Source organism: Pinus tabuliformis, chromosome 7 (assembly GCF_031772625.1).
Source record: "Pinus tabuliformis cultivar Carrire ecotype Pingquan chromosome 7, CPIR1, whole genome shotgun sequence".
NCBI classification, from domain to species: domain Eukaryota; kingdom Viridiplantae; phylum Streptophyta; class Pinopsida; order Pinales; family Pinaceae; genus Pinus; species Pinus tabuliformis.
In genome coordinates, this window is record NC_142293.1 from 272,552,249 (window position 1) to 272,578,793 (window position 26,545).

Sequence of the window (26,545 nt, forward strand, 5' to 3'; positions counted from 1 at the left end):
TTCCATTTTTCTTCCTAACAATCACCAAATTAGAACACCATGATGAATGCCTAGTCTGCGCAATAATTCCAGTTGCTAGCATTTTTTGAAGCTCTTTCTGAACCAAGGGAGCTAACTTAGGATTGATTTGCCTAAGTTTTTGATGAAAGGGTTTAGCATTTTCATCTTTTAAAGGGATAGTGTGTTCCATGACATCTTCCCTATAACCTTTTAGCTCATCATAAGAAAATGCTAGAACATCTCTATATTCATGAAGTAAATCAATTAACTTCTTCCTTTCTTCCTCCGTGGTACCCTTACCAATTTTCACAATTTTCGGATCCCTAGAGGTACCAATATTTACTTCAATGTATTCCCCTGGATCAATCTTCTTCTCTTCTCTTTTCTTTGTAGCATCATGCCTATCAAAAAGTCGCTCTAATGCTTGCCGACCCCTGGGGATAGGATTCATCACATCATCATTAACACAATTACATCCTTCCTCCTTATAAGAAATGTTTAAATCTTCAAATTCTTCTGAGCTATTCAATAAGCGAACTCTTTGACTATCATCATTAAATACTTGCCAATGCTCAACATTATCGGGAATTGAAGGCCTAAAAATAACTTCCATCTTGACTTGATCATTTACTAACTCATCAGATAATTGCAAAGTAGATGCTGCCACTGCAAGTTGATCAGCATGGATGTTCTTTTCTCTAGGGACGGCTTGAAGATCAAGAGCATCAAAAAGTTCCATAGTGTCCCAAACTGCATTTCGATATCTCTTGAGTCTATTATTCTTACAAGCAAATTTGTTTTTGATTTGCATAATGACTAAATTTGAATCTCCCTTGATACTAAGCAATTTAATCTTTAAATCCTTTGCCAATTTGAGACCCAACAATAGAGCTTCATACTCAGCTACATTGTTGGTAGCTTCAAATTCCAATCTATAGGCAAATTTGAAAATATGACCAAGGGGAGATTTTAACACAATGCCAACACCTTTGCCATGCCTAGAAGCTGCACCATCAAAATACATATACCATACTTGATTCTTTAAATCAACAATCTTTTCATCCAAGGGAACTATGGAGTTAGACAAAATAGCATAATTCCCAAGGCTAGGTTGTTTTGTTATAATCTCGTTATGAGGCCTCTTGGGGTCTTCCACATGAAATCTTCTTTCAAGCTCCCTATCAAGCCTTACAAAACCATTGCCTCTAGGAGAAGGAATAGTAGCATAAGTCCAATTCATTTGAATACTCCCTCCTAGATCAGAAGCCCACTTTCTCGATAGCAACATACCCCAAGCATCAGGCACATCAATCACAACGATGTCCATGGAAATCATTATATCAGGATAAACGGACAAATGCACTTGTAAATCCTTAATTAAACCATGCACTTCAATTCTCTTAGAATCCATGGCACAAATGTTGTGATAAGGTCTAGAAATCCTTAAGTTGAGTTGTTCCATGACCCTTTTGGTCATGACACACGCCGATGCACCAGAATCCAACATGCAGTTATACAATCGAAAACCATTAATAAGTAAAGTAATATAGAATGGTTGATGATCTTTATTATCTGGTTCCATACTTTGCAAATACACCGGAGCATCTTGATAACCAACTTCAGGAGCCTTTTCACGAAAAACATCACCACGAGGAGCATCAATAGCCTTCAATAACTTAGCCTTCTGGGAGGGAATCTTTATTATCTCTGTGACAGGAACCAAGATCTTAGCATTATTAATCCAACCTCCCAAATCAATATTCAATCCAGAGTTAGAATTCAAACCAGGGTTAGGAACTCTGGGAGTAATCTGATTTTCACATTGCTCCTTATTTCTCTGCTGATAAGTCAATCCTTTATCTCGAGCAATCTCCAAGATTTGTTCCGAAGAAGGATTTTCACCAAATAGCTCAGACATCATGTCCTTCTCATCATTAAAGGTATTAATACTATAAGAAGATTGAAGATTTTTCACATCATGATTGTTTTCGACAACTTCCATCCAATCTTCCATGGATAAGTGATGCTCATCACCAACAATATTAATTTGATTACTTGTCCCAATCATTCCACTATCCATAATTCTCTTTACAGTAGGACAAGTAGCCTCATCATGAAGGGCATCACAAGCTCTACAATAAGGAGGAGCTTCTTCCACAAGATGAGCAGACTCAAGTGGATTTGGTGGTCTTTGCTCATTTGATGGGCCCCTCTTTTGCCAAGCATTATTATTTCGATTATTCCTAGGTTGGATATTTTGTGCTTGCAATCTTTCCATTTGAACCAACCTGGTTTGGATGGCACTGATTTCTTTAGCATGATTTGACATCATTTTTGCTTGATTAATTTCCATGTTCTTAATCATTTGCGTCAATTCTTTAATAGGATCATGATCAACCTCTTTAATTTCTTTTCCTTTAGAATCACGAGATTTACTTGGACCCCTATCAAAACCTGGAATCTCAGATTTCCTAGATGCTTTCCTACATTGTTCCATTTCTTCAGCCAAAGTCTGGGCAGCCCTATAATCATTAGGTTTAGCACGTCTCAGCTCATAAGATGTATCATTGTTAAATGCATCGAGATAATATTCCAAAAGAGACTTATCAGTAGGTTTATAATCTTGAGGTAAATCTCTAACAATACCATTAAACCTTTTATTAAATTCTTCCACAGTCTCATTTTCATTCTTCTTTATGGTGCTGATAGCTCTAAGTAAGTGCCTTTCTTCTTTTTTATCTCCATACTTATCCTTAAAGGCAGTAATAATCGATTGCAATGAATCAAACGAATTATCAAGCTTTTCTGTAAACCAATCCAAAGCATCTTCTTCCAAAGAAAGGACAAAGAGGCTCATCTTCACATCTTCATGATTATAGTTGGGACCTCTAGCATATTTTCCCAACCAAGAGCTAAAAGCTTTGAGATGAGCTTTAACACTAACCGCATTATTTCCTTGAAAATATGGCAACTTGTCAAGACCATTATCAGGAAGATCATGCGGATAACCTTGAATGTTAGCAAAGTTACAAGGGGTGAACAAGTCCATGATGTCTTGTTCAAAACTTCAACTTGGTCAAGAAAAAGCAAATGGATATCAGGGATAACTTCTTGTCCAAGATTATCAAGGAGTCTATGAGAAAGAAGCTTGTGTAATCGAACTCTAAGAGCCCTTTCAGGTTCTGGAGTAGGATTATACAAAAGACTTGGATTCCTTCTAGTAGAGATCCTTGCAGAAAATGTAACAAGTGGAGCCGCCACTTGAACAGGAACCTAACTCTAAAGACCCAATATGCTAAGAATCGAAAGTTAGTGAATAAACCGAGTCAAAGTAAACTTATCCCCAGCAGCAGCGCCAAAAATTGTTGTCGCCTAAGATGTACACCTAAATGTGGGAAAGGTTGATAACCTTGCAAGGTATAATCTTTAAGGCACAACCCTCAGAGTAGGGGCTGTCACCTAATCCCTACTCACTCCGTTTAAGCTCTCTCCTAGATAAGCTAAGGGGGGTAGTCCCTAAGGATAGTTAGAAAGGTAAAAATTGCTGCAACAACAAGTCTAGGAGACTAAGGGCAAGGAAATTCTTTACCTAAGCAACTTGATTAAAATTATTTAGCAAGCTTGATTACTAAAAGAGCAATGTAAATATTTAACAGGACAATCCCAATAAGATAAATAAGACAATGACTAGATTAACAATGATAAACCAGTGCCTTATAACAATGCTTAGAAGAGATTCAACACTTGCAAGATATTTCAAGTCACAAGATAAATAATGCTGCAAGACAAGTATTAGTATAGGAAATGGCACAATATTAAAAGTTGAGCAGAAAATCTGCCTTGCAAGAATAAAAGAAACTTGTACTTTTCTTTTAAAGAGATGCTCAAATAAATGTAACAATGTCAATGGACAATGAGCAAAGAAATTAAATGACTACACAAGATCAATAATATAGAATTGTAAGTAAAGATAGAGTGCTCACAAAATAACAATATGGCAAATTAGACAAAGCCAGATAGGTGAATGCAAACTAAGTTAGGTGGAATGCAAAATCTAACTCTAGAATGCAAATATTGATGAAAGATTTCAATGGACTACAATGATAACAATGTTGCTTCAAGAGAAGTTGATAGAAATCCAAAGATTACTATAAACACTTAGAACACAAGATTAGCTTATACAATAACCAATGAAGCAACCATAATTATTCAAGACCAAAACTGACAATTAAAGTTAAACGAGTTAGAGCAAGAATTCCACAATACTTTTATACAATAGAGAATTTAAGGTTTTCTTTGCTTGTTTAGATAGTTGAACAAGTAAATATTATGGTCAACTCTCAATCGTGAAATGGCAGATGAAATTGCTAACAATGATTAGAAAATTACTTCAGATCATAAACAACAATTGAAGCAAAGCAGGAAATAATTCAATGAAATCAGATCAAAAGCAACTAGGAAAGTGCAAGACAGAGAATGCAATTAGAAGATGCAATGCAGTGTGCAATTTTTAATAGCTAGATCAGAGTTAGCAACGAAACTAAATTCAAGAAGAGCAATTAACAAATTAGATCTAAATTTTAAGAAAACAAGAAAGCAAGAAGGCCTCCTTCTAGACAAGGAGGCAAGATACCATGGGATTGAGGTCCCAAGCTCCCTAAAAAAAAACTTGAAATTTTATTAATGAAGTTACGAAGAAGCCCCCTTTAAAAGAGAGAAAAGCCCTTTGAGCCTTCAAGAGAGTTACAAATGACAGTGCTTTTACAATGACCAATCACTCAAACCTTAATATACCAAAGAGAAAGCTACAAGTCAATACGTGATAGATTCTAATAAGAAATGACTTGCTTCCAAACTCTTTGAAACCCACGGTCTCAAATGACAAAATCCTCAAAAATCCTACAACCAATGAAATAAAAAAAAAATCTTATGATGAACTTCTCAAGTGCTTCAAGCCTTTAGCCTCCTCAAAAGAAAATTTCAATGCTCCCAAAGTTTGAAACTTATTTGTAGTCTCCTTGCACTAGTGCTGAAAATGCTTTCAGCCCAAAATAGAGAACAACAAGGCTCAAATCCTCTCAGCCTTAAAGAAATTGATCCACTAGTTACCCAATAATGCTCACAGCCAGTCTGAAGGAAAGGGAAAAAAATGTTCACAACCTTGCAAAGAAATAAGCTCAAAAAAAATTTAATAAAATTTTGTAATCAATTTGTAAAATCCTCAGGCCCTAAACTCTTTTTTATTTTTATTTTTATTTTTAAAACAAACGAATCAGATTTATAAATTTGTTGATCCATGCTATATAGGAACAAAAAGAAAGTCTGCATCAGTTCTTGGCCTAGGAGAAAATAAGGCTCCAAGACTTACAACCTAGTTCAGAGAATTAATTAGAGTTTAATCTTAAATTTTATTTCAATTTCTGGGTGAATTTCTTGAAGCTTTAGATCTGAAAATTTGCTGAAAATTCCTCCTTCAATCTGGCTCTTTGCGCTTGTGGACAAAGGTTCCTCTAGAGCTCACGACTAAAGGGAAATAGGCCACAAATGAAAGCAATTCTTTAAAAAAAAAAGAAAAAAAATGATGAGATGGCACCAGACCGTGCAAAAACCCAAAATAAATCTCTCAATCATATCCAACGAGAATGAGATTTTAATAATCCAGCGGCCGAGGGGATTAAGCCTCAAAAAGGGGCTTGCGGCTAAGCTAGAATTGACAATGAGGCTAGTGAATCCATTTAAAAAATTCGCTGGTCAATTGAGGCCTTCAAATCGTTGAGAGACCCTGCAAAAAATTTAATTTGCTTCTGCTAAAACAAATGAGGATTAGAAATAAAATTATAAGTCTCTATAACCCTGCAACTAGCCTAAATCTGAACCACAAAACTTATCTATGAGACTGCAAATCAAACCCAAATCGAAATTTGAATTGGAGAACCAAACAAAACTTATAGTTGAAACCATGAAAATTTTCTGAAGTGAAAAGAGGTTCTCAGTCCTTCACTGCCTAGCTTTGGGATAAAAGAAATGATAATAATAAAAAGCTTGTGCACTGCCTAGTTTTGGGATAAAAGAAATGATAATAATAAAAAGCTTGTGGCCTTGTAGAAAAAATAGGCAAACAAGAAAATTTTCTGAGGCACAAAGCGTTAAAATATTAATCCTCTAAGCCTACAATGAAACCCTAAAAGCTTAGCGGCCCCACAAAATAATACTAAAATTTAAAAGAAATTTCAAATAGAGGCCTCAAATCCTAACCATTTAGGTTGGGTGAGGGATGGGCCCACAAATACACCTGTAAAAAGAAAAGCCAAAACCTACGTTGTTCCTATGGAGACCACAAATATATATAAAAGAAAGTCATATGCATAAAGGTTAAATACATTTTTTGTTTTTTATTTTTTATTTATTTTTATGAAGTTTGAAATATTTACAAATACTAAAATAAAATATCTACAAATACTATATTTACAAAAAATTAAAACAAAAATAATTCAAATATCATTTACAAACATTTACAATGTAACTAGCTCTTTAAATAACAAATTTATTCTATTGAGCACAATAATTTAAAAAGAGATAAATAAATTTTTCCTCTAGCTAAGGTTTGGAAACCCTACAACAAATTCGTCAGATTATTCCTTCAATTGAAATAAAATGGACTCGCCTACTTAATCATTCAAGAGTTCGTTAACTTAAGAAAAAGCATCCCCTTACATTTCAGATCCGTTTCAACTGAATATTTTCTACACACCTCAGAAATGTTTTGTTAGCTTCAGGTGAGACATGAAAAATATAATGGAAGAAAATTCTAGCAACTTAAACAAAAGCAAACAAGCGACTTCCAATCCTAAAATATTATCCAGATCTAATTACCAGTGTAAGATAGCTATACACAAGTAATTCTATGTAAGCAAATGAAGTAACAAATAAAATCGCTAGCAGAAAATTAAGCTCAAGAATTCATTACCATATCCATAAGAGAGGAGCCACAATTTTTCAGCCCAAAGACTTGTGTATTATTATTTCAAGATACAGAAAGCTTCAAAACCAAAAAGCCAAAGCACAACAACATCAAGAGATGATACAATGAGGAGCATATGCTTCCTTATATAGAAAAAATGAGAGCTCTAGAGGCTCTTCGAAGTGAATAACGGCTAGTTCCATGAAGGTGCACAATTAAATGCTTGATTCATGTCAAAATGATCTCCACTGTTGATTGCTTGAGAAAAAATTCGAATTCCTTGATGATGCCTTTTTTCTTGGTCCTATATATATATATATATGTATGTATTTGTTTCTGACTTTTTCTCCTCGAAAACCCCCATTCTCTTAACCAACTTGGACCATAAATTCGATTTTCATTAAAAAATCGATTTTTCTGGGAATTAGTTCTTTTTTTTCTAGGCCAAAATATTTTCTTGAAATTTCTCTTGCTTGATTTGTGGAGATTCCCTTCTTGGAAAGTGCACATTCACTTTTTTAATATTTTTCATTTGGAGAGAATTTATTTTTTTCTCATTTTTATTTTTTGACCAAATTCCAGCTAATTATGTAACCTCTTTTTTGCCGGAAAACCAAAAATAAAAATTAATTAATTTTTCGGCTTAGGATTTTTATTTATTTTGGCCAGAAAAATTAATTAATTGATACTAAAGGGTATTAATAATTTTTTCCATCCTTAAATATTTAGGCCATGGTGTCTAAATATGAGGAACCATGCACCAAAATATTTTTACATCAAGATATTATAATTAACTCAACCTTTGAAAGGGGAAAACACCTTTAAACATAGACCCTTAATAATTTACCCAATTTTGCGACCAATATGATCTAGTAGACCAAGTGACTTATAAAAAAATAATTTAGCCAATTAGCTTAAATTATTCCGAAATCACTTTTACAAAAGAATCGACTAGAACACTAGGGCTCACCTAAGACTTTGACAATAAATACCACCATAGCTTTGGGGTGAGCCTAAAGGGAAAAACCCTGCCGATCATCCACGTTTAGAAATACAGACGAATTAGTGAGACGAAAAACCTCCTAGGATGAAAATCATTGCCAAAATAATAGGCTTACCTAGGTTGTTACATACATATATGGTCTTACTAGAATCATTTACATTACAAACATTGCAGAATGAGTTTATAACTCTGATACACTGATGACTGATGAATCCTGGATATTTCACTGCCCAAACATGAAGGAATTCCTTTGCTAAAATGTGCACTGCTATAGGGTAGTTGACAGGGAGTGGTCAACAGGCCTTGTGTCAAACTTCTTGTTGCGCAGACCTGTGTCTCTCCTTTGACTTGCCTCCTCTAGATTCGTCCTACACTCTTTGATTATGCTAATACCCTCTCTCTCCCACCTGTAACTCACTCTTTGATTCAATTTTCCCTTGTCAAACTTCAGCCACTGAGAAAATCGAACTGCTTGAGCCACTGAGTATTTGCCTTGGTGTGTTTTTCATCTACCCATCAACTTCTTCTTATAATCTTCTGTTGGAGCACCAACGGCCAAGATTAAAACATAATTGATGGCTAAGATTGACTAGAAGTCAACCCATGTCTTCTTCTAGAAGGTTCTCACCTAGACTTAATTAATACCATTTAATTAACCAAATTTCCTAAGCTTAGACTTAGGGAATCATTTAAAAAAGTTAATTATTATAATTGAGTTGTCTCTAGGTGGAATTTCCATAAACGATTTCTAGGTTTTGGAGAATACATGTATTCTGGCCTCTCTACAAAATTTTGTGGCTAGAACACATTCGATGTTACAAAAATCAATAAAGGTGTCCCTCTCTAAAGCATTAGGGCACTTCCTTTAGCAGAAGATTTCAGCTTCTTACCAGATTTGGAAGAGTTTCGGGAACTGCACTAAGTGTTCCAGTGTTGGTGGTCATCCTTAAACCACTACCTTATGCCAACATTTCATAGAGCACATTCAGCCTAGTGCTACCATGCATTTTTCCACATTTTATATTACAACTCTCTTCTTGGACTCATACATACCCCTTCGGATTAAGAGGGGAATGTTGGACACCTAATTTGCTAAGGGTTATGGCGAAGAAGTTGAACAGTCAATGGGAGTCCAATAGTCCTTGGAAGATGAATCTAAGAGTCACTCCATTGTATTATAAATGTATATCATTTGAATAATATATCATCTAATGCTTATCTTTCATATCCTCTGCACTCGCCATGGTTGTGTTTAACAAGTACTTCATTGTTCTAAATTAAATATCATTGTAACTTGTCTTTAAGTACTTAAAATATAACAATCTCACCTTAGGGTTTGTTGTCGCACAGATTGTCACGACAACGCTCAGACCAGGGGCTGTCACTCTGATCCCCGATCTCTCCGTTTAAGTCTGTCTTCCGCGGCTAAGGGGGGTAGACCCTATGGGAAAATGATTGACCAACTGTGAAACAGTTGGGTTAGGAGACACGAGGAAACAAGCACTCGATTGATTTGTTAAATAAATAGACCAGTGCCTTATGAAGTTAATGTTTAAATGATTAAATGTTGCAGAAATATGAACCATGTAAAACAAACATTTATCATCAAATAATTCAAACAAAGATTAAATTTTATCAAATGCGAGAAAATGCTTAAATGATACTCCAGCAATTTAAAAATCCGAAAGATAAAGCTCGATACACAACCATGTAATTTTAAACGCTAATTAGATATCTCATTTATGTAGCTAATCTTCAAAATGATCATTCAAGCATGCTAAATGATAAACATTAATTCCACATTAAAATTTTAGCCTTAGCAGAGAAGATAAAATGTGATAAATCCCCGAGCCAAGACTTAAACTGGCCAAAAACTTTCCCGAAATATTTTTATGTTTTTTTTTTAGATAAAACAAAAATTAAAACTAAATGAAACCTAAAAAATAATATCAAAATCTACACTTTAAAAGAAGAGAAACTTGTTTTTTTATAATTTTATAATTTTTATAATTTTTTACGATTTTTTAATTTTTATATATATTTTTAAAGCTTTAAACTTAAAGCTAAAAAATGAAAAAAATAAAATTTAATCTAATCTAAGACCTAAAAAAAAAAAATCAAATCTAAATCAAAATCGAAAGCTCTTAAATCTAACAAATCAACAAAAAACTAAAACCCTAACTGAAGACTAAAGAATTTTTTTTATTTTTTATTTTTTTTTAATTTTTTTTTATATGATTTTTATATTATATAAAAATCTAACTTTAAACAAAATTAAAACTAAATTTAGAGAAGTTTAAAATCTAAAACCCAAATTTAACAAATCTGAAACTAAACTCTAATCTATAGGAGCTTTTTTCCTTTTTTATTTATTATTTATTTTTATTATTTTAAAAGTCAAAACAAAATGATACTAAACTCTAATCTATAGGAGCTTTTTTCCTTTTTTATTTATCTTTATTATTTTAAAAGTCAAAACAAAATGATACTAAATTCGAATAAATTCAAAATTTAAAATCTGATAATAAAAGTCAGACATGAAAAAGAAATGATTTTATTGTTTTTATTATTATTATTATTTTTATGATTTTCTATTTATAAATAAAACGAAACAAAACTTTAACTAAGATCTAATCTAAAACAAATTGAAAATCGATTTTTTATTTTTATTTTTTATAAAGATTCAAAATTTTAAAATGAAAATAAAACTGAAATCTAATAAAATTAAAATCTGACTTAAATAAAACAAACCAAAAGGAAGATACGCTAACTCACAAAATCGAACTATGCTAACCCTGACATAACATAAAAAAAATCGAAATTGTGTGCAGGTACGCGTGAGAGGGATTTGATGGCGGCAGAGAGGATGCAGGTGGAATTGGCAGCTTTGGAGCAGGTTTGAAAGTGCAGCAGCAATGAGGGCTCAGTTTTTGAATGGCTGGACGGAGGGAGAGCCCGAGGGCAGAAGAAGGTGCGGCTTGATCAACGAATGGACAGTTGCGGTGATGGTTTGGAGTCTTGGACACTTTTTTTTTTTGCAGGTGATGGCACTCAGGAAATGGAGGGCGGATTGCACGCGGAGTGCAGGGTTTTGGAAACTGCGTACAGGCAGAGGTAGATGCGCGGAATGGGGATTTGGACGGAGGATGGGCGTGGGTATGGCCCAGGTTTGGACAGGCAGTTCGATGGTGGAACTGAAGGGGCATGACGCAGCAAAAAAAAGAGGAGATCACTACACAGATGAGCAATGGAGCAGCGTTGGAGCTGTATGAGCAAAGGGCCACGTTTTTTTTTTAAATGACTGCGTGAGGAAGTTGAGGGGAGGTTGTTGCGTGCAGCGATTTATTTTTTTTTGCAGCATACAGGCAGCTGGCCAAGCGACAAGGGCTTTTCCTAGGTCACAATAAATTTTCAAGAAATTTCTTCCTGCAATACAATCGAAACCCTCCAGATCTGAAAACAACTGAAATTTGAAACCCTTGGACAACAAAATAGCTTAGACAAACCCTCGGAAATCTTCAGAAAACCTTGCAACCTGTAATGGAAAATCACCCAAAAAATAATATGTGCATAAAAACAAAACTAAAACCCTAGATCAGCTAAATAATTACAATATTTACAGATTAACGACTCTTAAACAGCCAAATGTGTCAATAATCACAGTAATATTATCAGAATTTAATTTTAATGTAAGACGCTTCAGAAAACCCTGCATGCATTCATAAAAAATATTTCGAATGATAAGCCCGGGATCAAGAACTAGCTGGGCTATTTCAGAAAACACAACCCGGGAGTTGGCTAGTTCAGCCGAGAACTTCCCCTAACGCCCGGTAAACTCAAAACTAAGATTTCCTACACAGCTTGCAATCAACCATTAACATAGAGGGAAAAAACGATAGTGAAACCCAGATCAAATGGAGATACCTGCCACTATATTTCAGAATTTAAACTATCATTCAAACCCCAAAGATCAGACAAGATACCTGTGCCTAGATCAATCTTCATTAAGCTATCCTCAATGGCTGAAAATAAAATTATGCAGAAAAATAAAACAATCTTACAGCATTTCCAGAAGAGTAACACCAACAAGATTTTTAACCCCAAAGTCTTCCTTTATTGCACAAAATATGACTACAAGAGAGCTTTCTTTAGCACCAGACTCTCAGATCCAATCTCATCTCAAATGACCCCTAACACCCTATTTAAAGGAAAAATTCCCAACGACTAGTTCGAGTGATCCACGTCAAAATGATCTCGACCGTCGATGAGGATCAAGACATCTCTTAATCTCATCCGTCGAATTTTTTAATGCATTAAAAATTGAAATTCTGCATTTATTTACTCAAAAATATTATTATTTTATTATTTTTAGGTTTTTACCTTATTTTATTATTTTTATTTATTTATTTTATAAATTTTATTATTTTTTATTTTTTAAAATTTTTATTTTTCAGTTATTTTTTTTTAATTTTTAATTTATTTTTAAATGGATCCTCGAACTTAGCCTTTGGAAAAATCACCTATGACCTAAGACTTAGGACTTATGAGGGGATTAAAACATTTTCTAACCCTCAAGACACTTTACATCATGACTTTTACAACTTTACATCTCAAGGGGGAGAAACCATTTGACATAGACCCTCATAAACCACCCAGTTCTGCGACACAACTATAATCTAGCAGATTAACACACTAGGATTCTCCTAAGATTCTAATGAAAAAATCCATTCCGGCTTTGGGGTTAGGCTGAAGGAAAACTCTGCCGATCATAGATTGGTGAGACAAAAAACCTTTCGGAACGTAGATTATCACTAGGAAATTAGGTCCACCTAGGCAATTTACATACACGACTCATATCTGCTAAGATTATTTACAATTCACACATGCAGACTAGGTTTACAACATAATATGATCAAGTCGACGATGACTATCGAATGGCACGGACATGTCGATCAAGCGCTATCCCTTTTTGCGAAGAAAAGGGGGTGTCCTGCTATGGGTAGTTGACACGTAGTGGTCAACAGGGTTAATCACTCATATGTCACATTTACATTTTAGGACTAGTTTTGCATTAACTAACTTACCTCCAAGCATAAAATTGGTTGATCAAGAGATAGGACCACCTTTCTCACCTAACTTTCGAAGTCTAGACCCTCTTTCGTGGTTAACATAGTGACCTTGCAGTCATCAGAGCCACAGTCTTTGCAACACTGGAGGCATCAGGTGGTTAGAACTTCAGGGGAGGTATCATTAATATAGCATTTGCTATCTTCCTTGTTAGCTTTTGGTAGCATTTGAAGTGCTCCAACGTTGAAAAATGGTGGAGAGGCTAAGGCACATGAGTTTTAGAGAACCGAGAAGCCATTTGGTAAAATTCCACCCGGATTGTATTTTATTAAAATAATTAATATTTTTAATGGGGTTCCTAAGTCTAAACTTAGGAAAATTAAAATTTTCATGGGTATTAATCAAAATATGGGTGAGAATGATCTAGAAGGTGGATTAGGTCATTTTTTAATCTTAGCCGTTGATTAGAGACTTAATCTCGATTGTTTAAATCTCAACAAGAAAAGTATAAGAAGGAGGCTTGGGGTTCGGTTAGAGACACACAGAGGGATTGAGGAAATCGATTTTCTGAGGTGAGAAGTTCTCAGGAGGAAAATCGATTGGAGAGATCTTACAACAGAGGGGCATGGATAGTTCGAGAGTACTGACAGAGAGGCGGAGAGAAGCCACTGGAGGCACCGCAACAGCTAAGAGGACTGATGCTGGGCCAATCTGGGCCCACGCAGGCCTGACACAGAGCCAGAAGGGCCAGGGCAGAAGCAGAAAGTTGCCCTCCACACAGAAAGCTGGAACTGCCGGAACAGCCAGGAAAGCTGATGTAGTGGGTAGAAGAGCTGACGCAGAGCCTGTAGGGATGATGCAGGGTCTACGCAGGGCCAACGTGGAAGTAGCCGGGGCTAGCCAGTTTTGTTGCCAAATCAGTGGAAATCTGCCAGGTGAAGTGAGGTAAAACTCCCTCAGATTTTCAGCCATTGTATTTTCTCTGTCACTAGATTGCCGGGAGGGCATCCAACATTTGTATTCAGAATTACTGCTTAATAATAGAAAACCCTTAGAGCTACTGCACCGGTTTTCCTGCAATGGGTTTTTTCCCAAAAATAAATGTGTCCTATGTATCTTGTTCTTTGCTCAATTTCCTTGTTTCATGCAAATCAAATTTAAGTAGTGTTGGCTACAAAAGTAATTTGCTTCAGTATTCAGAAGAATAACTTGATGAATGTAATTAAAATCATGTAGGTGAAGTAGATTCAGATTTGTTGCAGTAGGGGTTCCTTGAGGATTAGGAATTTTCACATGGTATCAGAGGATTGATTTTGAAATAGGAAGAGTAGATCCAGTGCTGAGCAGTGAGGCCAAAAGCTGCACTTGGCAGCGATTCGAATCCCCTTGAAGGGATTGTGCAGTCCTTGTCGGGAAGCAGATCCGAGGAAATCTCTCTCTGAGTGAGACGACAGAGAGATACGATTTCCAGTGGAGTGACGTAGAGCCTCAACGCAGTGCTTGAAGGGCGCAGTTTCTGCTGCGGTAGAAATCCGCTGGAAAAGAATGAAGACACGTAGAAGGGGAATTTTCTCCTCAAAGAACTTTTTGCCAGAAAGTTTGAATTTCTCACTTGCTAAGAAACTGAACAGTGACTAGAGGAGTCAGTTCGACAGTTGCGTGAGATGGCATTGCATGGGCTCAGAGATTAGGAAAAGTTGGAAGATGCTTTCAACAATGTCATATGGAAGACCATAATCTTAGCTGTTCTGGAGGAATATGATCTCGAGGCCTACGTCAATAGTGTTGTAGTTGTTCCTGCTGAGAATGATCAAAAGAAGAAATACAAGGCCGAGCAGGGGAAGGCAAAGAGGCTCATTCTTGATGGAGTACAAGATCATGTGGTTTCACACTTGCAGGCCAAGGATACAACCCGAGAGATGTGCGAAGCCTTGTCTTCTTTGTATGAAGGCTCTTCCGAACAACGAAAGATGTATTTGGAGAAGAAGTTGCAACAGACTTTGATGCAAAAAGGAGAAGGGGTGAACCTCTATCTTCAATGTCTTCAGGACACTAGAGAATAACTTGTTGCAGTGGGCTCCACTCCTCAGCGAACTGCGATGGTGAGGATAGCCCTGAATGGAGTCTCGGATGGATGGAAAGTTTTTGTCCAAAGCATATTGGGCAGAGAAAAACTACCTTCATGGGAGGAGATGTGGGCGACTCTTCAACAAGAGGAGTTAAGGAGGGACCTAGTGAAGGTCAACCTCAATGGTAGCAGTGGGAGTGGAACAAAGACGAAGGGGGAGGAGGAAAATGCAGCTCTAACATCGAAGGGACAACAGACGCTGAAGCGGAAGAAGGACATTTCGAAGGTGAAATGTTTCAGATGTGGCGAGATGGGTCACTTTGCATCTCAGTGTCCTTTGAAGCAAAAGGATAAGGATGAGAAGCATGATCCAAAGGTTGCAACTGCGAAGATAGATGAGGAAGAGTATTCCGTGAGTGCCCACGCTTCTCCAGGAGGGAGATGGGGTGATATTGAGTTGTAGTCGGGAGGACTACATGTGGGCAGGATCCTTGAGGAGTCCACTCTTGGATCAATTCCTTGCTACGGGAGCCCAAGATTCAACAATAGCGAGATGGAATTATTGTCGGATGTTGCAATGGAGTGTTTAGAGGACAAATGCAGTAGCTTGGGACCAGAGAGTCAGAGACTGATCAACGCAGAGCAAGGTTGGCAGTAGTGCAGTTGGCAAAGTGCAGGAGTCAGCGACAACACAAAAGATTTAGAGGGTCAAAATCAACAGCAGTCAGATTCCAACATTCATTGTATTATGTTGAACACAGTTAAGTTCAACTAATTTTGGATGTTTTTCAGTTGCTTTTCTCAACAATTGAGTTGCAGTATGGATGCAGTGTTAGTAGTGGTAGTGCTAGCAACATAGCAGATGCAGCGTTTGAGATGCAGTCGCTGACGGGTCTTTCCATCTTCAAATTTCATAGGGACTACCCCATAGCCTGCTGTAGGGAGACAACTAGAACATGGATGGCGTAGATTAGAGTGATAGCCCCCATCCTGAGCATTGTCACATCTTGCCTATACAATTTGTGCGACAATATGAACTTGTGGTCAAACCCATTCCAAGAGTGGGGCTGACTTGACCAAATGAGGCTGACATTGTCAACATAGAAATTCATAATTTCTCCTTTGCTTTGTCAATGAAAATATCGATTGTAGCTACCAATTTTCAACAGCTAAGGTCCTGACAACCTGTTGGATGGGTACACACATGGTAGGGGCACATTGTCACCTTGACACAAGCCCTGGATGTTTAGGCCCAACAACCTACTTAATGGCCAAGAGAGGAGTCTCTAAGATAACACCGAATGATCGAAACAAGATTAATGCTTTATAAGTGGTCACTGTCGGAACTGCATAGGTGTAAAAAGATGTTATTGTGCAGCTGGAAACGAAATAGTGGATTTCAGTAGTACCAAAAGATAAAAGATATAGCTTGTGACTAGTGGATTTTGGTGTACAGAAAATAATCTAACCAAATATGCAATTAATTTTTGATTTGGGCTATTGGTTGGAGAGTTATAGGTCCAAAAAATTGGTAAGAGAGTATGTCACACTGTAGAGTCTGCGTAAAAATGCAAGGACAACAACCTATTTAGCCCATAGTAGCCACACTATTGGTGCCTAAGCACTTCCATATTGTAAGTCTAGGGGTGCAGAGATATGAAGGTCAATTTTGAGGTTTCCTTCAACCTAAAATAGCTGAAAAAACTATTTTCCAGCAACCCAAAAATCAGTTTTCAGAATTTTAAGTGAAACTCTCTTGGGAAAATTCAAGACAAGGATTTTTAGATTTAGATCTATGCCTTTAATATGGTTGGAAATTATATAAAGTTTACTCTAAACAACAGAAAGGGTTGAAATTTAAGTGCAATAGAGTTAATGGAAGAGGTTTGGTGATAGAATAACTCACTTGGATGGCTAAAACCTCTCTTTTGTTGCAGATCCTGTTTATTACAGCCAAGAAATTTCCAGATCTGCAAGACAAATCAGCTGGATACAAGTGTAAATATACTAGAAATGATACTTGTACATATCCTTGGTTAGATGTGACAATTTACCCAAATTTCCCAAGGAAATGCTTACTAAAGAAAGTAAATGTGAGCTAATTTGTCCTAAGCTAAGTCAATTTGTACTAAATTAAGTCCAAAAAAAAAAGTTCTAGATTTTATTAATAAAGATGTGGTTTTTGGGTTATACTTGTGCCTTACTGACCTCACCCTTGTAGTAGCATGAAATTGACACTTTCTTAGGTTGATATAGCCTGAAAACTCAAGGGCATGGGCTTGGTCATAAAGAGAAATTGTTCCCACTATTGACTTAATCTTCTGGATAATATTTGAACCCACTTAGGAGTGACCTCTCTCAAAGTGGTGTCACCTGTCTTGAAATCCAGTGTATGACGAATACAATACCCTCCACAATTCGAAGCTCCCCTTCGGAATGGTCTAGTTGCTTGGATCGATCCACTTGCAAAGAAAATTGGTAAACTGGTATTGCCCCTTGGTTTTTTCCTTCCATGTGAATTTGTAGCTCCTCAATGGCAAGATCTGTTAAACCTCATCATAGTTTTACTTATTACCAAGAAAATTAGATTAAAACCCCGATAACATATATCAAGAAGAAAAGTGAAGATAGAAATTGCTCCACACAATTTATATAGAATAGATAAAGGTTTGCAAAGAATGAGTTCTTTTATTATGATGGTGCCAATCTCAAATGACAACAAAAACATTGCAAATGAGGGGAGGTTAGCCTTTATAGAAAAAATTATAACAGCTAGAAAAGATCTAGCTAACAACTAGTTTTGACTCTCCCTCAAGAAAATATTTTACCAGTCATTCACATGTTGGAAACTTAGTAAATAATTCATGAAATATTACAAAATATTTTTTAATTCACCCATTAGGGGGTCAACTTGGACAAATTTCCGCAAATTAGCTCAAGATTCCCTTTGCTTATGGTCCACGATGGTCAATAGTTAAAATAGTAGGCTTAGTACGCTCAACATCCTGCTTGTTTGGTCCATGATGAATTTGGCTTGATCATTTAGTGAAAAAAATTATCTTGCAACAACTACTTTCTTGGTCCAATACTCAACTTCCCAGTCCATCTTCCATCTAAGGGCTAGTTGACCCATTCCAACGGCTAATTTGACCAATAGCTAGTTTGACTTGATTTTTCTTTCGAGTAATTTGACTTACCCACCCTTCTACTAGATCTTCAACGCCCTTTCCCTTTTGGCAATTTTGGAACTTGGTATTGCTCTGCTGGCCTGAATCTGTGCTGGGTATCTCTTAGATTTTCCATATCCTCTAGGGCATTGCCACATCATCACCCTGTATGCCATGTCATCACCTCCTTGTGATGGTTCTCTAATGCCCTAGTTGATTGTCTGAAATATAGCACATGGGTATTGTTGGTCTCTTCATGTTCATCACTTTTGATGTAATGCATGTTTGATTTTGCCCAACACTCTCCCTGTTTTGCCCCTTGGAAAGATGCTTTGATCTATAACCAATTTTGACCAAGTTGTAACTAGCCCTAATTGGAAAAATTCCATGTGGCATGGAATCCTCTCATCAAACTGAACAATCTGGGACCAACTTGACTTTTTGATCCCCGAGACTAGTTTACATTGGGAACTGTGAAAAGCCTCGGTAAATGTGAAATGCTGTCAAATGAGACTACCGTGCTCTGAGAGTTGTCATGAGGAATACTTCACCAAAGCCAAGGCCACCTATAGACTCAATAGACCCCAACCATGTGGAATGACCTAGGTGCACCTTGAAGTAGATTGGACTGACCCATACATTGGTGATCACCCCTACAAATACAGACTCCCATAAAACCATGAGTCCACAAGAGTGTTCACCTAAGGCCTTCCAATCATAGCTAGGACGAGAGTAACCTGAAATGGAACTTCAAGGGACCGACCATGGTCCGACCAAGACACGGGTCTAGGATAACTAATATGGGGTTTCACATGGCTTTTACATTGCTTTTGACTTGTGACCTTGGGCTTACAATGGTGATGGAAAATGCTGCAAAAAGTTTTTATGTACCCCTGCTGACATGTGGGGTAACAGGCTGCAAAGACATCAACCAGAAAGAACACCAAGATGGAGGTAGCTCTCTTTCCTTCCTTAAAACTGATATTTGAACTTTACATTGGTGTGAGCTTGTAAAAATAACTAAGGTGTACCAAATAACTAATGTAAATGATGGAATAAAACTTTTGGATAGCCTAATTTCGTACTGGCTCAGGGAAACTAAAAAATCTAGCCTAGGCATTAAGTCAATGCTAGAACAAAAGTATAATTAAAAATACTAAAGTAAGCTCAGCAAAATTTTCTAACCTGGGCATTAAGTAAATGCTAGAACAACAATATAATGAAAAATACTCATGTAATCTCACCAAAATTTACTTTTGCTCAGTTGTCATATTGAGATTTTGTTTGTCTATATATGCCTATCAATTATGTTCCATCCCCTGTGGAATTTCTCGAAGTTTGTGCCAAAAATATTTAAGTTTCAAGCCAGAATCTTCATATAATTTTTGTTCAGTGTTCATCCTCACAAATTCACAAGTGACTTCTAAGGTTTTCTGTTAAACCCATCCTTATACTGAAAAGTAGCTGAAGTGCTATGGTGATGTACATGGAATTGATGAATCAAGTATTTTTTTATTAGGTCACCACCTAGCTAGTCCACTATATATAAGAGTGTGAAGTAACATTGTGCCTTTATTGATGTTAACAGTTATTTTACATACTCATTTATGATGTGGCTGTTAGGAAATTCAAAGTACTTGTGAATGATTGCCTTTTCTTAACTTTTATAACAATGCAAGTTTTAGAAGAAGTTCTAGCAGACCTGGCGACACTGACAGTTAAGATAGTTATCAAACCTTTTTCTCAAAGATTTTCCCATGCTTTTATGGAATTTTGCTTGTGTTTGGAATTTGCTTTAACATTTTTGGGATTCATCCTAGGTTAAAGCTGCATACAGAAGAAAGGTGTGGGAAAGTCATCCTGATCGTTTTCCTCATGGAGAAAAATCTCTTGCCGAGTCAAAATTCAAACTGGTAAATATCTTTAGAGCTTGCTTTCTGCCATTATTTATTTTAAGTTTATTTCTAACATGTGCCCTTTATACTAAATAATTTTCTTTTTAGTCTTCCAAGCACATAAAAGTCTCAACTCATACTGTTCACCGTTATGAACTTTAATAAATTGTTGCAATGTTTCTTTGACACACGTTACAGTCATGTGAATTTCATGTCAAGCATTCAAAACAACTTTGTAGGTAGTTGAGTGTTATGACACTCTTGAAAGGAATGGAACTTTACTAAGCATCTAGTTTTTGATGAGTGAGCACCAACTATACTTGCAAACTGATGATTGTTTAATGATGATCACGACAATGTCCCTGGGGTTAACACAGAGTAGCTCAAGAATTACTAACTTTATCGCAACATATTGCATATTATGTTTCTGTTTGATGAGAAGAAGGGGAAAGAAGAAATTCAACTAATGTCCACAATTGACCGAGACCGATGAGTTTGATAAGAGGGTCCAGAGTATCTGAATTTGGGAATGTACAAGGAATCTTTTTGCCATGTTTGATATGTCAAAAAGTAAATGGTAGCTAAATGAGATGGTAAAAACTGGACTGTTGGTGAAATGCAAAATAAATAGAATGAAAATGGTTTGAAGGATCCATCCTGCAAAAGAAACATGCAGGTGGTAGTATATCTGTTAAGGCTTAATGGCTAGTGTCCTTGTTCATATGGAGTTCTTTAAAAGATGGTTGCAAGTGCACTACTGGGTATATCTGTATCCCAAACATAATCGTGATATAATTGGTTTCATATGTTTTTGTTGTTATAAACCAATTGGTTCATCAACTGAATATCCAATATAAATAGCAGGATTCTTAATATAAATGATGATACTCCATTGTATTGCATGTCAGGTTAAATATGCACATTGAATAGTTACATGCTAAATAGACATGACTTATGGCCCCTGAATATAGCTTTATTCTGTAATGTATTTTACATACGTTACATGACCCCCCTTAAATGATGCTTTTGTCCTCACAGCATGGTTTTGAGAGTTGCTGTTGCTGGAAAGCCCTTGTTTCTGATTGTAATTCTTTCCTATGATGAGAGATTCTTAGTGCTGTCCCAGGTTGAGAAACAGTATGATTAGATATTTGATTGTGACTTCTCTGATTCCAGTATGTGTTTGATTATGACTCCAAATTGTATTGGAACTCTGATTCTCTGGAATGTAAAGAGTGTGTTGCAAATGTTGGTGCTGGTAAGTCAAGTGGTCCATGTGATATCTCTTGTGGTTAGGGTGATGATAAAGCATTTTTGAATCTTGCTTCCTCTTGAGCTTGATTCACTCTAAATTGGGTTTGTTGTCGCCCAAATTGTACATGTGACTGCGACAACAACTCAGGGCAGGGGATGTTACTCTGATCTCCGCCCTCTCTGTTCTCGCTGTCTCCCTACAGCAAGCTATGTGGGGTAGTCCCTATAAAATGTGAAGATGAAAGGCTTAACGGGAACCGACAAGCTCGGGAGACACAACTGAATGGCCTAACAACTTGGTTAATGATGATTAACAAGTTTAATTATTAGCATGATTTGATTAGATTATTTAAGAGACCAGTGCCTTATGGAGTCAAATCACTTGCATAATATAAATTACCTACCAAGTTACCGGATGAATAGTTGCTGCTTAGCATGCACACTATCCTATATGCGATGCGACACCTAAAACTAAGTGAGATTCTTGGTTAGTTTTAGATTAGATGCCTATCTAAGTGAATCTTTTCTCTCAGCTGTTTGGAAGCTAGTCTCAAGTGTAGGTTGTGGAGAGAAACCCAGGAGAAGATAACAAAAACTATATTAACGATACCTGCCTTGAAGTTCTAGCCACCCGATGCCTTCGGCGCTGTAGAGGCAAAGTACAAACAACTTGTAGGAAGTCTCAACTACCTGACTACTACCTGACCGAACATTTCATTCGTTGTTGGAATCCTCTCCAAGTTTATGCAAAAGCCTCGTGAGGGTCATTGATCTGCTGCAAAAAGAGTTCTAAAGTACTTGAAGGGAACTCAAGACTTTGGACTCAAGTATACATAGGTGGATGACTTCAGCTTGATTGGATATTCAGATTCAGATTTCGATGGAGATAAAGAAATTGGGGTATCTACTTCAGTCTATGTTATGAGTTTTGTATCAGGAGCTATCTCCTGGAGGTCATGCAAACAATCAATTCTAGTAGATTCCACAATTGAGACAAAATAGGTGGTAGCAGCTGAAGCAACAAAGGAAATTGTGTGGCTCAAGAAAATTTTGGAAGATTTGCAGGAGAAACAAGTGCATTCAACTCCTCTTTTGATTGATAACACTTTTGCAGTAAAATTGGCCAAGAACCCAAAGTTCCATGATTGAATGAAGCACATCAATACAAAATACCATTTGATTCGACATCATGTTGAGGGGGGTAGTCCCTATAGAATGTGAATATGAAAGGCTTAATGGGAACTGACAAGCTCGGGAGACACAACTGAATGGCCTTACAACTTGGTTAATGATGATTAACAAGTTTAATTATTAGCATGATTTGATTAGATTATTTAAGGGACCAATGCCTTATGGAGTCAAATCGCTTGCATAATATAAATTAACTACCAAATTACTGGATGAAGAGTTGCTTCTTAGGATGCACACTATCCTATATGCGATGCGACACCTAAAACTAAGTGAGATTCTTGGTTAGCTTTAGATTAGATGCCTATCTAAGTGAATCTTTTCTCTCAGCGGTTTTGAAGCTAGTCTCAAGTGTAGGTTGTGGAGAGAAACCCAGGAGAAGATAGCAAAGGCTATATTAATGATACCTCCCTTGAAGTTCTAACCACCTGATGCCTCCGAAGCTGTAGAGGTAAAGTAAAAACAACTCGTAGGAAGTCTCAACTACCTGACTACTACGAGATCTAACATTTCATTTGCTGTTGGAATCCTCTCCAGGCTTACGCAAAAGCCTTGTGAGGGTCACTGGTTTGTTGCAAAAAGAGTTCTAAAGTACTTGAAGGGAACTCAAGACTTTGGACTCAAGTATACACAGGTGGATGACTTCAGCTTGATTGGATACTCTGATTCAGATTTTGATGGAGATAAAGAAACTGGGGTATCTACTTCAGGCTATGTTATGAGTCTTGTATCAGGAGTTATCTCCTGGAGGTCACGCAAATAATCAGTTCCAATAGATTTCACAACTGAGGCAGAATATGTGAAGCAACAAAGGAAATTGTGTGGCTCAGGAAAATTTTAGAAGATTTGTAGGAGAAACAAGTGGATTCAACTTCTCTTTTGATTGATAACACTTCTACATAAAATTAGCCAAGAACCCAAAGTTCTATGATTGAATGAAGCACATCAATACAAAATACCATTTGATTCAACATCATGTTGAGGCCAAAACAATCCACCTATGACATTGTTCCACAAATGAGTAGATTGCAGACATCTTCACCAAAGCGCTTGGAAGGGAAAAGTTTGAAAGATTCAGAATGATGCTTGGACTCACCAACATCCCTTCATATTAAGGGGGGGAATGTTGACACCTAATATTTGGGATTAGGAAATCCACGTACATATTGTAAATAGAAAAAAATAAAAGAAGCTAGAAGACGAAGAGACATTGGGAGATGAAACCCAATAGTCTCCCTCTCCTTGTATATATTCATATTATGTTTTAATGCAAAGGCAACAAGTTATTCGTGGAGTTACTCTTGGCTTGACAAACTAAACCCCAAAGTCTTTGTTTATGATATTTCAAACGTTCCCAGCAGATCCACCAACATTACAAAATTACATAGACCAGAGTAAAAAATTCATCATGACTTGAGAAGCAAATGGCTTCTAATTTATAGATAAATCCTCTAAGTGGAAAATAATGGCTAGTTGGCTTGATCCTCGTCAAAATAATCTTGACCGTTGATAAATATTTGATCATCCTTTAATCTCTGTTGTCGAAAATATTTATTTTTGAGGAATTTTCGAATTTCTCATAAAAACTATCTTTTATTAATTCAAAAATTGTTTTTTTGGATTAATTTCTTCAAAAATTTGATTTTGACTTAACCACCAAGGTCCAAGGGCTCAATTTTTCTTAAAATATCGATTTTTGCCTTGGTGGGGGACCTCCAAAAATCAACTTCTTTTTGACCCACGATTTTTTTGGTCATTTTCCACTTGGAGAAATTAATCTCTAAAATTAATTTTTTGACTCAAAATTAATTAATTTTTTGGCTTAGGATTTTATTTTTTTTGCCAGAAAATTTAACTAATTGACACTTGAGGGGATTAATTATTTTTCCCACCCTCAAATACTTTAGCCATGGTGTCTGATTGCGAGGGACCATGCACTAAAATATTTTTTACATCAAATAATTACAAATTCAACTGTCAAAGGGGGAATACCCATTCGTTTTAGACCCTCAAAATAATTACCCAATTCCGTGACACAATATGATCTAGAAGACCAAGTGATTTGTAATAAAATAATTTAGCCAAATAGCTTAAATTATTCTCAAATCACTTTTACAATATACTCAACTAAAAACACTAGGAGTCACCTAAGACTTCATCAATGAATTCCACCCTAGCTTTCAGGTTTAAACTGGAGAGAATTTTTTTGCTGATTATTCATGTTTAGAAACACACATAATGCGGTGAGACGAAAAACCTCCTAGGATGGAATTTGTTGCCAAAATCATAGGCTTACCTAGGTTGTTACATAATAAAATCGCCGTATTAACATCATTTACATTACAATTTGCAGAAATTAGGTTTACAATGACATAAGAACTGGTTGGCTGATGATTTTGAACTTTGAAAATTTCTTTTCAACGCTTCCTTGGACTTGTGACAAAATAGGTGCAACATCTGGCTCCATATGGGGACACGTTGCTTCATCAAAGTGACGTGAGAATCCAGAATCCTGTATCTAATAAAATGTAAGTCATCATAATCAATATCATCATGCATATATAGAATATCTGCTGGAATAGAAAAAATCTACTCTAACAAACTGAAATGTAAAGACATAAAACATAAGTGCATAACAAGAAAACTAACTAATGACATAAATGAAAAGGAGTAGGGTTAGAGATACTATACAAAGGATGCCCCATGGCATCAAATGTCTTCAACATAGTGCATACTGAGCATCTGCTGACTTTTAGGCAAGTTCGTGGGTTGCTTCTTTGACGTGCCATGCTGAATTTTGAAGATCTTAGGACTTTGACTTATCTGTATATCGAGCTGCTCTCGGCCATCAGATGCATCAAACCTCTTCCTTCTTCTTTTCCATCTTTTACTTTTGTTTCTAGCAGGTTTTAATGCTAATAATGGGACCAATGTAGATTTTCTGTCTTGATCTTGAAAATGCTCGGATGAAAGATCTAAAGAATCTGAAGTACGCCCAATCTTATTCTGAATATACTCTATCAAAGGTGACACATAAGCTTGATCTTTCTCAATTTCTTTTTCAAGCATGGCACTTCTAGTTAACCTGTCTTCAATGGGGCAAGTGACCTCCTCGAAATGAGATGTGAAATGCTCTGGCAGATTGGGAGGCTTATGATCTGTCAAAAGTTCTTTGTTTGAAAAATCCCACACCTACAACCTATCCATCCTTTGTGGCTTACTTTGAAGAGTGATCTGTTCAATTTTCATGACATTCATTTGATTAGAATGCTCAACCTTGATAGCACTGATTTCCTTGGCATGGTTTTCTTCCATGGTCAACAACTTATTCTGAAGACATATTTGACCAACTTCCATATCGTTGATCACTTTGACATGATTTTCCTCCATAGTGATCAAATGGTGTTGCATGGTGTTCAGCTAATTAGAATGATTAATTTCTGTGATTTTCAGTTCCCCAGCGTGTTGTTCTTTCATGGCTAATAACCTGTTCTGAAGACCAACTTCCAAACCTTGCATAGAGCTCATTTCTTTCTTATGATTTTCCTTTATAGTGCTCAACTCCTCAACATGCTTTTCTTATATGGTTAATGTTGGAATTTCTAAGTCTATCCGTTAGAAACCCGTCATGTACTTTGTTGATTTATTCCTACCTACTTGTTCTGTTAATTAACAAGTTATTTACCATGTAAATACTGAAAATACATACAAGTACATGCTCAACACATTACAGATCATCAACTGAAGGAAACAAAACAAGCACACAAGTGACACCGTTGTTTTTGGACCAATGTCCCCAGAAAAACCCAATGCGGGAAAACTGGTGCAACTATCTGAGGGTTTTATTGTTATGCAGTTTCTGAATACAATCTGGGTGCCAAAACCGGGTCACCCAACATAGAATAATCTCGGCAGTAGTACCTCTCAGTCGGAGACAAATGT

At 36.4% G+C, this 26,545-nt stretch overlaps 1 protein-coding gene across 1 annotated transcript in view; it reads left to right on the forward strand.

Moving 5' to 3' along the window:
* Positions 1-26,545, forward strand: part of LOC149246930 (Chaperone DnaJ-domain superfamily protein) — a 210,024-nt gene that overhangs the window by 50,406 nt on the left and 133,073 nt on the right. Inside the window, exon 2 of the mRNA XM_089458061.1 lies at positions 20,087-20,179. Within this exon, the coding sequence (XP_089314187.1) occupies positions 20,087-20,179 (93 nt within the window). The remainder of the gene's footprint in view (positions 1-20,086; positions 20,180-26,545) is intronic.